The sequence below is a fragment of the Myotis lucifugus genome, unplaced genomic scaffold, assembly GCF_000147115.1.
Source record: "Myotis lucifugus unplaced genomic scaffold, Myoluc2.0 scaffold_83, whole genome shotgun sequence".
Classification (NCBI taxonomy): Eukaryota; Metazoa; Chordata; class Mammalia; order Chiroptera; family Vespertilionidae; genus Myotis; species Myotis lucifugus.
The window spans coordinates 4,294,676-4,307,033 of NW_005871131.1; the positions used below are offsets into that span (position 1 = coordinate 4,294,676).

General features: G+C 44.4%; 1 protein-coding gene across 1 annotated transcript in view; it reads right to left on the reverse strand.

The window, feature by feature from the left end:
* Positions 1-12,358, reverse strand: part of DNAH12 (dynein axonemal heavy chain 12) — a 238,892-nt gene that overhangs the window by 15,161 nt on the left and 211,373 nt on the right. Inside the window, exons 64-67 of the mRNA XM_023755751.1 lie at positions 6,967-7,117; positions 6,502-6,755; positions 6,150-6,290; positions 632-769 (exon numbers count right to left, since the gene is read on the reverse strand). Coding sequence (XP_023611519.1) covers positions 632-769; positions 6,150-6,290; positions 6,502-6,755; positions 6,967-7,117 — 684 coding nt within the window. The remainder of the gene's footprint in view (positions 1-631; positions 770-6,149; positions 6,291-6,501; positions 6,756-6,966; positions 7,118-12,358) is intronic.

The window sequence follows — 12,358 nt, forward strand, 5'->3', positions numbered from 1 at the left end:
TCGTTTTTTATGATATCAGAGGGCCTGCAGCAGACCAGTGTGTGTGTGGCAGGTATGTGAGCTGCAGTGTCTAATATTCAAGAAAAGTAGAGGCTCTACTCTTACCAGATATGATGTGACTCTGAATATGACTCTGGATGCCTTGGCTCTCCAGCCATCTTGGTGATTCTGTGGCCTACCCAATATTCTTTCAATAAATTCCTTTCTACTTAAATTAGACAGCCTGTTTCTGTTGACTGATACAGCAAAATTGTTGATTTCACTGAGTGGAGAAGAGGAGAGGACAGTGAGGGCCTATATAAAGCCAACACTGAGGAGGGCACTGCAAAAAGACAGGGTCCTGATGACAACACTTTTGCTGAATCAACCAACTCCCAGAGCCTGTCCTTCCTCTGCACTCTTTTTTTTATGTGAGATAAGTTTCATTATGGTTTAAGCCAGTTTGAATCGGGGTTTCCATTATTTGTAGCAGGAGAAAAATCCAGATGGAGATAGTGCTTCATAAACCATAGTTGTAATTATTATTGCTATCTACCCACCTATTAGTGATGTTGGGAGAATTAAGTTTTTCTAAGCAAAGGGCCTGATACACAGTTATCCTCCATTAGTGTTAGTTCCCTTCTAATTTTACCTGCAGTTGTCGAATACTGATGCGTAAGTCTGATTCATTAAATCCATATGGAATATTCCAACCAAGAGGACCAAATTTCTTTCTCTCTTGTACGAGGGCATGAAAGAAACAAACTCCAAACAGCAACTTCTCCCATGCCTTTAATATAAAAATTATATAACAAGAAAAAAATTCTGATCAGATTTTCTTCAGTCAGTGATCTTTTTCATTGTAAGATTCTGTGATCATATATCACTAAAAACTTCTACTTAAAAAGTATTAATTTTGTGACTTAATACCTCCAAAGCTAGACAAACTGCAATAATATTAAAATTCATTAAAATGTAATGACTCTACCATTTACCAAAGTATTGGCTAATAATACCTTGGTATTGTTCATAGGTATTTATAACTTCAATACTTAACTGTTATCCTATAGACTCATTGGCACATGCTTGAGATTACTAGTGCAGGAGAATATATAACTATTATCCTACTAGAGGCCCGATGCATGAAAATTTGTGTAAGAGTAGGCCTTCTTTCCCCCCAGCTGCTGGCACCAGCTTCCCTCTGGCACCGGGGACCCAGGCTACTTCCCTCCTCTGGCCACTCGCAGGCACCTGGGACCCAGGCTGGCTTCCCTCTGGCTCCAGCTTTGTCAGTAAGAACATCGGAATGATGGCCAGAAGATGTCTGGTCTAATTAGCATATTACCCTTTAATCATTATCTTACCTAATAATAGACAAACATGCAAATTGACCGTACCTTCGCTACACCTTAAGCCACGCCCACCAGCCAATCAGAGCGACTATATGCAAATAAATCCAACCAAGATGGCAGCCGGCAGCCATGGAGCTGGAGCAAGCAGGAGGTGTGGGTGCCCCAATGATGGAAGAAGCCAAGCTTCCCGGCCAGCTGCTGCCTCCTTTCAAGGCAACAAAGTTTCAATTATGGAAGGTAAATAAACCCTAGATACCTGCTTCCAGCCGCCATGGCCACGAAGCTGGAGCGAGCAGGAGGCTTGGTTGCTCCAGTGATGGAAGAAGCCAAGCTTCCTGGCCGGCTGCTGCCTCCTCTCAAGGCAACAAAGTTTCAATTATATAAGGTAAATAAACCCCAGATACCTGCTTCCAGTCGCCATGGCCACGGAGCTGGAGCGAATAAAACAAAAAGGAAAGGCTGGGAGCTTCGGTCGCCGGGGGGCTTGGTCAGTCTGAAAACAGCCCTCAGCCCCTCACCCAGGCTGGCCAGGCACCCCAGTGGGGACCCCCACCCTGAAGGGGGGTTGGGCAGCCTGAAAATAGCCATCAGCCCCTCACCCAGGCTGGCTAGGCACTCCAGTGGGGACCCCCACCCTGAAGGGGGTTTGGGCAGCCTGAAAACAGCCATCAGCCCTTCACACAGGCTGGCCAAACCCCCATGGGGTGAGCATCCCCACTGGGGGGCTTGACCAACCTGCAAACAGCCATCAGCCCCTAACCCAGGCTGGCCAGGCACCCCAGCAGGATCCCTACCCTGATCCAGGACACCCTTCAGGGCAAACCAGTCGGCCCCCACCCATGCACCAGTCCTTTATTCTATATGATAAAAGGGTAATATGCAATTTGACCCTAACAGCAGAACGACTGGGAATGACTGGTCACTATGACACACACTGACCACCAGGGGGCAGATGCTCAATGCAGGAGCTGCCCCCTGGTGGTTAGTACGCTACCACAGGGGGAGCTCTGCTCATCCACAAGCCAGGCTGATGGCTGCCAGCACAGCGGTGGTGGCGGGAGCCTCTCTTGCCTCCTCAGCAGCACTAAGGATGTCCGACTGCAGCTTAGGTCTGCTCCCTGCTGGCAAATGGACATCCCCCAAGGGCTGCTGGGCTGCCAGAGGGATGTCTGACTGCCAGCTTGGGCCCGATCCCCCAGGGAGCGGGTCTAAGTCAGCAGGTGGACATCCTCCGAGGGGTCCCAGACTGCGAGAGGGCATAGGCCGAGCTGAGGGACCCCCCGAGTGCACAAATTTTTGTGCACCGGGCCTCTAGTAGATATAATAAAAACGTAATATGCAAATTGTGCCCTTGACTGGGAGTTCTTCTGGGAGTTCGACCAGAGGTCGGGGCCTGCTGGGGGAAGGAAGGGAGGCCCTGGTCAGCAGCAGGCAGTGGGGAGAAGGGAGGGAGTACTCGGCTGGCCGCTGCCAGCCTCTAGGGACCCTACCAGTGCATGAATTTCATGCATTGGGCCTCTGGTGTTATGAATAAATACCAATATATAGTTTCTGATTTTGTGACTTTCCATTTGGAGATCATTTTTGGAAAACATTGTTTATTTACTTTCTCCATGGTATCTTCACATGCATGTCACATGGGCCTCTCACTAAGCCTGTGATAGAACTCTGGAGGATGGCCTCCCATCCCTTTGAGATCCCTGCAATTAAATTTCAAGTATGCTACACCGTCTGTATTTTAAGTTAGGCCACCTCAAACTTAGCTCCAAATGCTGTAAAAATCCATCCAGCTATTTTCATGTGACATGGTAGTAGAAATTGTTTCTGTAATATTAAAATGAAAGTATACCATGGCTTAACTGAATAGCTGTATTCTTGAAATGTTGTACATAAACCAAAGTTTATTTTACATATACTAGATGAATGCTGTGGTGATACATTTAATAGGGGAAAACCTTTTGTCAATGAGAGCAATCAACTAATTTAGGTGTATCCGCCACATATTTTCACATAATGGGTTTCTTGAGGTGACCATTCATATATTCTAAAAACACTCTTAAATATATATAATCCTTTTCTGAAGGCAGCATTCCCCTACACCCCATATGTGTTTTTTTCCAACTGATCTCTGAATTACATTTTCCAGGGTACATCTTGTGACTAAACCCAAGGTGGCAGCAGGCTAATATCATAATCTACCTAAAGATGATATCATCAACCCAGCATCAGTGAGATCTGCCTTTTGGCTTGTTTTCTATGATGTGGTGCTGGTTTGTGTTGATTCATCCAAATTCCTTAGCAATGCATATAGAGATTTTCACAGTCTTGTCCCTATATTCTTTCCCACTCTTATCTCCCATCAGTCAAGCCAAAATAAGCTACTTGTTGTTCTTTCAACAGCTTTGTCATAATTCTGTGCCTTTAGGCATACTTCCTGTGCCTACTTCAAATGTCACTTTCTCCAAGAAGTTTTCCTCAATCACACAGAAGTGGGAAGAGACACTTGTGAGCTATATGACTTAGACACTTTATTTGATTTGCCCGAGTTTCCTTATTTAAAAAACAAGGTTGTTATATATATATATATTATAGAGTTATAAGGCTTGTATATTCCTGCTGGAGTTCAATAAATATTTGTTTCCTTTCTCCCCTCCTTTCTTTGTCCTCCCATAGTTCATAATACAACCATGGCAGTGGTTTTCAAACTAGTTAACATCTGAATTTCCTTTGTTATTTGTTTGTTTATACCAGTTCCTGAGCTCCACTTTGAGGGCCACTGACATCTGTAACTTTAATATGGCCTGAGGTTTACGGGGATTATGCTTAAGCTTGCCTTGCATATACTTCCCTTGACTAGGATGTAAGCTCCATGAAGACAGAGATTTTGATATATTTATATGTTCATTACCAGTTCCTAGAAGAGTGTCTTATACCTAATGTATTCAAGAAATATTTATTGGATAAATTGATGAGTGGATGGAAATTCAGAAATGTATCCTTGCCCTTAAGGGGCACACAGCTGGTTATAGGAGACAGATATATAAACTGACAAATAACTAATATGTTATCATTGCTAGATAATTTAAATGGCCAAGATGTCAATTTAACTGTGATTATAAAGATCATATTTACTTTTAATAGCTAAATGATGATAGTTCAAATTATTGCTGGCCCAATGGTCATAAATTAGTCTTATCAAAGGGCATCCCAGTTATTTCTGGGAGCCTCCAAAGGAGTTTCATTATGTGCCTACAAAAAACTCCCAGTCAGCTACAGAAACCCTAGGGCAATGGTTCTCAAAGTGTGCTTCCAGGACCATCAATATCAGCATCACCTAGAGATGCATTTTTTTAAAGCTCTACCCCAAAACAACTGAGTCATAAAATCTGGCAGTGGGGCCCTGCCAGATGAATGTGATGCACATTGAAAACCAATTGTCACAGGGCAACCACACTCTTTTTCTTCTGTTACCCTAGCTCCCATTTGTTTTTACTACCAGAACAGTTGCTTGGTGAATAAAAATGATGATACATGGCTAGGGTGCTATCTTTGGATGTTGTACTAATCTCAAAACTTGATGTGCCAACGTTGCTTGCTCAATGATGTAATATAGAGAGTGCTGCTTTTCCAACTCAGTACCATTCTTTATTTGGGTCATCTAAGCCTCAAAGCAGCTCAACTTGTGTTTGGAATCTTTAAAAATTTCCCTTCTCTGCTTCTGGCTCTCTCCTCTAATTGCAAAAGCTCAGACCCTGAGTGGGAATCAGACACCACACCTCCATTCTTGTCATAGCTAAAACTACCAAGTTTCCTCTTTTTCTTCCAGAGTTACAAACAAAATCATCATTCAGAACTAGGGCACACAGAAAGTATCAATAAGCAGAAACAAACTAGTTTGCATCCAAATTCAATCCTTTACCTTCAATATCATTATTTTTCTCACTCTAATAAGCAAATATGATATACAGCATGCATGTATTGAAGGTGAGAGCAGGGGATTTCCCCTAGTACTGATGTTTTCTTCCATGTGGAGAAAGTTCAATTAATGTAATACTCCTGAATTTTCTCCTTCCTTGTACTCATTCAGGAGAGGGGAGTGACCTATCTGATCAGTAAATTTTGGAAAAGTTAACCAGATATGCTTTGCTCAGCTTCTCCCTTTTCTCTTTTAGAAGCAAGCTTTCTGCAGGAGGGAATTTTTCTGTTTCTTTGGGTGGATAAGTCTGCTTAATTCTGGGTTCAGTAATATGAAGCCCATTTGTTCACAAACTATATCTTCCAACTTAGTCTACATCAGTAATTAAGGTTATAATTTGATTCCCATGCACTTATACTTTTCCATGTTTCTTAATTGGTAAGAATTCAGGCATAGAAAGGAGTACTATTTATTGGGACTCCTCGAGTATCCAATGCCATATGCAAAACTGTTTTACATGGATACATTGAAAAGCATTATTAATACATCAAAACATTACTGCTAAAATTTAAGTTCCATGAAGGCAGATTTTTTGGGATTGTCTATTTTATTCTCATTGTTTCATATCTTGTACCTAGGACAGTACCTTACACACATATTTATTGAATGAATAAATGATGTAAACTAGATAGCTATTCTTGGGTCTTAATCAAATACGCTATGGGGCTTTGGTTTAAAAACTAAGATAAAATAAACTATTGGGGGAAAAATGAACAAGATAGGTACAATTTCTGTCTTCTTAGAAAATGCCTAACATTTAATATTCTTAAATTAAATATTTATATTTCTATATTCTATCAGTATAAAAACATATTTTAAAAGTTCCAGAAGCTGAATATTACCAACTCCTTTCCATGGCATCCATTAAAAAAATGATGATCAGAAATTGGATCAGTGAGATATGATTGGAGGAGATTTAGCCGAAGACCCGTAGGAGGTTCATTAGTCATTTTCACTCCGTTTTGTAGAATTGTTACGGGGAACTAAGACAAAATAAAACAGAGAGCATTACTCAAAACAACCAGCTTGAGTCCTAAAAATGCATGCACCAGTGAATTAAAAATAGGTATAAAAGAGGACTTCAGAAATGTTTCTCTTTAAACCTCTTAAAGTTAAGCATTTAGAGCGTGACTAAGATACACATGTAACAGATAATTAAATAAGTGTACTGAACTCCATAGGAAATAATCATACTTTTGGAGATGGATAACTTGTAAGCCAAAGCCTAAAGGATGAGTTACAGACATCAGGGGAAAAATCTTCACATATTTTTTCCAACATGGGCATCCAGGAGACAGCAAGGTGACAATTCTGTAGGCAAACCCAAGTTCCTTCTTCTATTGCTGCTTTAATCATTTTTGTTGCAATTGGTCCTTGTCCCTGTCCCAGTGAAATAGCTTGAAATTTATTTCCAGTCATAGCTTTATCATTTGCAAATTTCAGCAGGCCTAAGAGGGCACAAAAAAATGGTTTCACTGCTTACTCTAAAATTATAAAATATGGCTTATGTTTTTAGTAATAGGTATTTAATTAAAAAATTCTAATTACCTTTCCTTATAAGTACTGGATTTACTAACTGACTTACAGTCATATAAAAGTGGATATTAAGTATGATGATTTATTTATAATTTCTTTAAAGTTGATAGCATATACACTTACTGGCCATGGGATCTGCTCCAGGAGATAGCACAAAAATTAAGGGAATAGTGCAATTTGAATCCCAGTAACTCTTTGTCAAATCAAATGGTGGAGGCTCTACAAACTTTTTCCCCAGTTTGTCAGTTACATAATTTGTTATAGCTGGAGTTATCTGTTAAAGAAAGAAAAGTTATGATTTTTAGAGTAATTTTTATTTCACCTAACATCTTTATTACTGAAAACCAACAAAGAGTGAAATATGAGTTTAATGGCCAAGAAAAGCACCCAGCGTATCACAGACAATGCATAATTTATCTAATACATAAAAAGTGTCTATAAATTGATTAAATAAGACTAACAATCCAAAAGAAAAATGGGCAAAGAACATGAACAGTTTACAGAAAATGAAATAGAAATTGATCTTAAATATATGAAGAGATATTCAACCTCATTCAGTATAACAGAGACCACAATTGTCCCCCTTCTTTGTCTCCTTTTGGCAATAGAACCTCAAGTTTTCCCAACCTTTTTTCCCCAGCTATATGTGGTCATGTACTAAGTTTTGGCCAGACAAATACAAGTAGAAATTATGAGTGGAGCTTCCAGATCAGCTAATCTAATAAAAGACAAACATGCAAATTGACTGTACCTTCACCATGCCTTAAGCCATGCCCACAAGCCAATCAGAGTGACTATATGCAAGTTAACCCAACCAAGATGGCGGCTTGCAGCCACGGAGCTAGAGCAAGCAGGAGGCTTGATTGCTCCAGTGATGGAGGAAGCCAAGCTTCCCGCCTGCCGCAGCTGGCTCTGAGTTCCACTGAAGGCAACAAAGTTTCAATTATAGAAGGTAAATAAATCCCAGAATAAAAAAAAAAGAAAAAAAGGAGAGGCTGGGAGCTTCCGTCGCCAGGGGGGCTTGGCCAGCCTGAAAACGGCCCTCAGCTCCTCACCCAGACTGGCCAGGCAGCCCAGTGGGGAACCTCCACCCTAAAGGGGGTGTGGCCAGCCTGAAAACAGCCATCAGCCCCTCACCCAGGCTGGCCAAACCTCCATGGGGTGAGGGTCCAGACGGGGGCGGGGGGGCTTGACCAGCCTGCAAACAGCCATCAGCCTCTCACCCAGGCTGGCCAGGCACCCCAGTGGGGAACCTCCACCCTAAAGGGGGTGTGGCCAGCCTGAAAACAGCCATCAGCCCCTCACCCAGGCTGGCCAAACCTCCATCGGGACCCTACCCTGAAGGGGGTGTGACCAGCTGCAAACAGCCATCAGTCTGGTTAGGCATCCCAGCAGGACCCCCACCCTGATCCGGGACACCCTTCAGGGCAAACCAGCTGGCCCCCACCCATGCACCAAGACTCTATCCTAGATAATAAAAGGGTAATATGCAAACTGACCCTAACAGCAGAACGACTGGGAATGACTGGTCACTATGACACACACTGACCACCAGGGGGCAGACGCTCAATGCAGGAGCTGCCCCTGGTGGTCAGTGCGCTCCCACATGGGGAGCTCTGCTCAACCACAAGCAAGGCTGACGGCTGCCAGTACAGCGGTAGTGGTGGGAGCCTCACCCGCCTCCTCAGCAGCGCTAAGGATGTCCAACTGCAACTTAGGATTGCTCCCCGCTGGCAAGTGGACATCCCTTGAGGGTTCCCGGGCTGCCAGAGGGATGTCTGATTGCCAGCTTAGGCCAAATCCCCCGGGGAGTGGGCCTTAGGCAGCAAGTGGTCATCCCCTGAGGGGTCCCAGACTGCAAGAGGGCAGGGCTGAGAGACCCTCCCCACCCGAGTGCACAAATTTTTGTGCACCGGGCCTCTAGTATTTTCATAGGGAAGCTCTCTCTTCAACAGATGTAATGTTCATGAGCCAGCCTCATCTTGCTGATGAGGACCACACTGTATGGGGCTTCTCTAGCATGAGAGAAGGAACTTGAATCTCTGGATGATCTCAAGACCAGAGCTGGCCTGCCAGCCCTCAAGCATTTGCTCTGGGCTGTTTGGAGAGAGAGAAATTAATTTTCATTTTATTTAAGCTGCTGTATTTTTGGTCTCTGTTACAGCAGCTTAGTATACTCATAAAATACAAATTATAACTATACTTAGATACCATTATAACTATACTTAGATACCATTTCCATTGATCAGATTGTATATAAATGGGACAAAAATAGCCTCTGTGTATTCACTCCTAGATTGTTTATTTCTTCAGGGCAAGCTGAAACCTGTTAGGTCAAAAGCTCACTAGCACCAAACTCAAATTTTTATGTATTCAGTTGTTTTAAACATAGCCCAAATAATCAGATTTTTAGCCATTTAGAGCCTACCTACATGTTGGGTTTTGCACTGAACATCTACTAATCATCTATCTATACTAATAAAAGGGTAATATGCTAATTAGACCAGGAGATCTTCCAGGAGACCTTCCAGACAAAGCCATGGTGGCAGGGCCCAGGCAGAGGCGGTTAGGGGCGATCAGGCCAGGAGGGGAAGACAGTTGGGGGTGATCAGGCCTGTGGGGGGGCAGTTGGGGGAGAGCAAGCAGGCAGGGGGGCATTTGGGGGCAAGCAGGTTGGCAGTGGGGGGCAGTTGAGGGTGAGCAGGCCAGCAGGGGTGGGCAGTTGGGAGCCATGAGACCAGCAGGGAGGGCAGTTGGGGGCCATGAGGCTAGCAGGGGAGGGCAGTTGAGAGCAAGAAGGCTGGTAGGCAGAGTGGTTAGGGGCAATCAGGCAGGCAGGTAGGTGAGCGGTTAGGAGCCAGCAGTCCTGGATTGTGAGAGAGATGTCTGACTGCCGGTTTAGGCCTGGGCCTCAGACATCCCCCAAGGGGTCCCAGATTGGAGAGGGTAAGGCTGGGCTGAGGGACCCCCCCCCCCCGTGCATGAATTTTGTGCACCTGGCCATTAGTATATATATATAAGCCTAAGTGACCATTACGACTGGTCGACCGGTAGCTATGACGTGCACTGACCACCAGTGGGCAGACGCTCAAAGCAGGAGCTGCCCCTTGGTGATCAGTGCACTCCCACAGCGGTAGCACTGCTAAGCCAGAAGCCAGGCTCATGGCTGGTGAGCGAAACTGAGGCGGGGTGAGCCTCTTCCACCTCTGCAGCAGCACTACTTAGCAGCGGCAAGCACAGCGGGGACAGGATGAGTGGCTCCTTCTCAGCCCACCTGCTGCTTCGTGCACTGTTACGTCCCTCAGGGGATGTTGGACTGCTGGTTGCCTGTGAGGATCAGGTCAAATTCAACATCTGACATCCTCTGTGGGGTCCCAGATTGTGAGAGGATGCAGGCCAGGCTGAGGGACCACACAGGTGCACAAATCTGTGCACCGGGCCTCTGGTAGATAAATAAGCTCCAGGACATTAAGACTCCAATTGCTTTCAGAGCTCTGATATTGAGACTCCCACCAACCATTGCTGTTAGGCAACATTACCTAGACACCACATGAGCCCCCTCTCCCTTGGGAGTTTCCTTGACTCCCCCTCTCCCCTCTTAGAATAGTGACATCTTCCCAACCACACCCACTACTCCAAGCATTTTGACAGACTCCTGCTGTGAGAGACTTCTCCTTTCCTAACATGTAAACCTGTCAAAGCATCATCCAATGAAGTTCATGTGGGCTGCTGCCACCTCATGGTCATATCTTTTTCCTTGATCAGCCCCTCAATTCCTCAGTCCCTCTGCATAGCTTGTCAAAAGTTTGGAAACATATTGTGTGGGCAAAAGTATAGATAAACGGATATTTTCATTCACTGCTGCAGAAGACTAATCTTGTTTAACATTCATGGAGGGCTATTTGGCAATATCTATAAAATTACAAGTAGGTAAATCCACTTACCCAGCAATTTTATTCCCAGGACTTTATTCTGAGAGAGAGTTACAGATGTGAGAAATAACTTTAAATATATATATTGATTTCAGAGAGGAAGAAAGGGGGAGAGAGATAGAAACATCAATGATAAGAGATAATCAAGCTACAAGGAAGGAAAAACCAAGATGGCGGCATAGGTAAACACTGGAAATTGCTGCCTCGCACAACAATTTCAAAAATACAACAAAAAGACAAAACGGACATCATCCAGAATCACAGGAAGGCTGGCTGGGTGGAAATTCTACAACTAGAAGGAAAGAGAAAAGCACACTGAGACTCAGAGGAGGTGCGGTGTGGAAGTAAAATGCAGAGGTACAGAGGCTCACTCGAAAAGGGCTGGCAGCTGAGGACTCGGTTGTCTTTTTCAATGAGGAGGGAGACACAAGCTCCCGACTGCTCTGAACGCCAGTTCCGGGCGAGTCTCTGGGGACCCAGACTCATACGGGGAGAAACTGGACTGTCTGGCATTGGGCAGAACTCGAGGGCGGCTTTCTCTCAGAGGCGCCTGCAGTGATTACTGTGGAACAGTGAGACCTGGGTCCTCTTAGGGCAGGGCTCAGGATCAGCCATAGCTGTTTGCTCTGCCCTGTTGATTCCCTGAGACCCTGCCCCACCCAAGCTGTGCGCAGAGGCTTTTGCATATGAATGCCTTGGCCCTCTGCAATCTAGAATTACCTAACTAACTGGAGCTGGGTCAGAGAGACCCAGAACATCCAAAAGAAACCCCAAGGCCCCACAGCAGCTTCATTGCTTCTCAGCTGGGCCTCATCTAGGCACCTTCAAACTCCAAACAAAGAAAAGGAATCTGCAGATCTCTCCGTAGCTCCTGCTGGGTAGCCTCAGGAAGAGGCTAAATTAGCACCTCCTTAGAGATCCAAGAGCCAGTATACCCAATGGTCAGAGTGGGACCATCCAGATTACAACTCCTCAGATCCATAAGGGACACACGCAGGGGGCAGACTCAGTGATCACCAAAGCCCCACTGAAGCAAGTCTTGCCCCAGAAGGGTGTTTCCAGCACAGAACTTCTCCCACCATAACCACAGCTGATTCTCACAGTCAATTGGCCTGGAGGTCAATTCCTCCCAGTGATACCTACAACATTCAAGGCTTAACTACAAGACTGTGCACAAAGCCCACAAAGGGGTGCACCAAGAGTGTCCACCTCAGGTAATTGGGGAGGCTGAGCCACTGGGCCCTATAGGACACCTAGCACACAAAGCCACTCTACTAACACAGGGAAGCATAAAAAATGCAGAAACAAAGAAACAGGTCACAAATGACAGAAATGGAGGAAAGCAAACTACTGGATATAGATTTCAAAACCACGGTTATAAGGTTTTTCAAGGATTTTCTAGAAACCGCCGATAAATTTAGTCAGACCCTCAAGGATATGAAAAACGACCAACTAGAAATTAAGCATACACTGACTGAAATAAAAAATATTATACAGAGACCCAACTGCAGACCAGAGGATCCCAATAATCAAGTTGAAGATTTGAAATACGGAGAAGCAAACAACGTCCAACCGGAAAAACA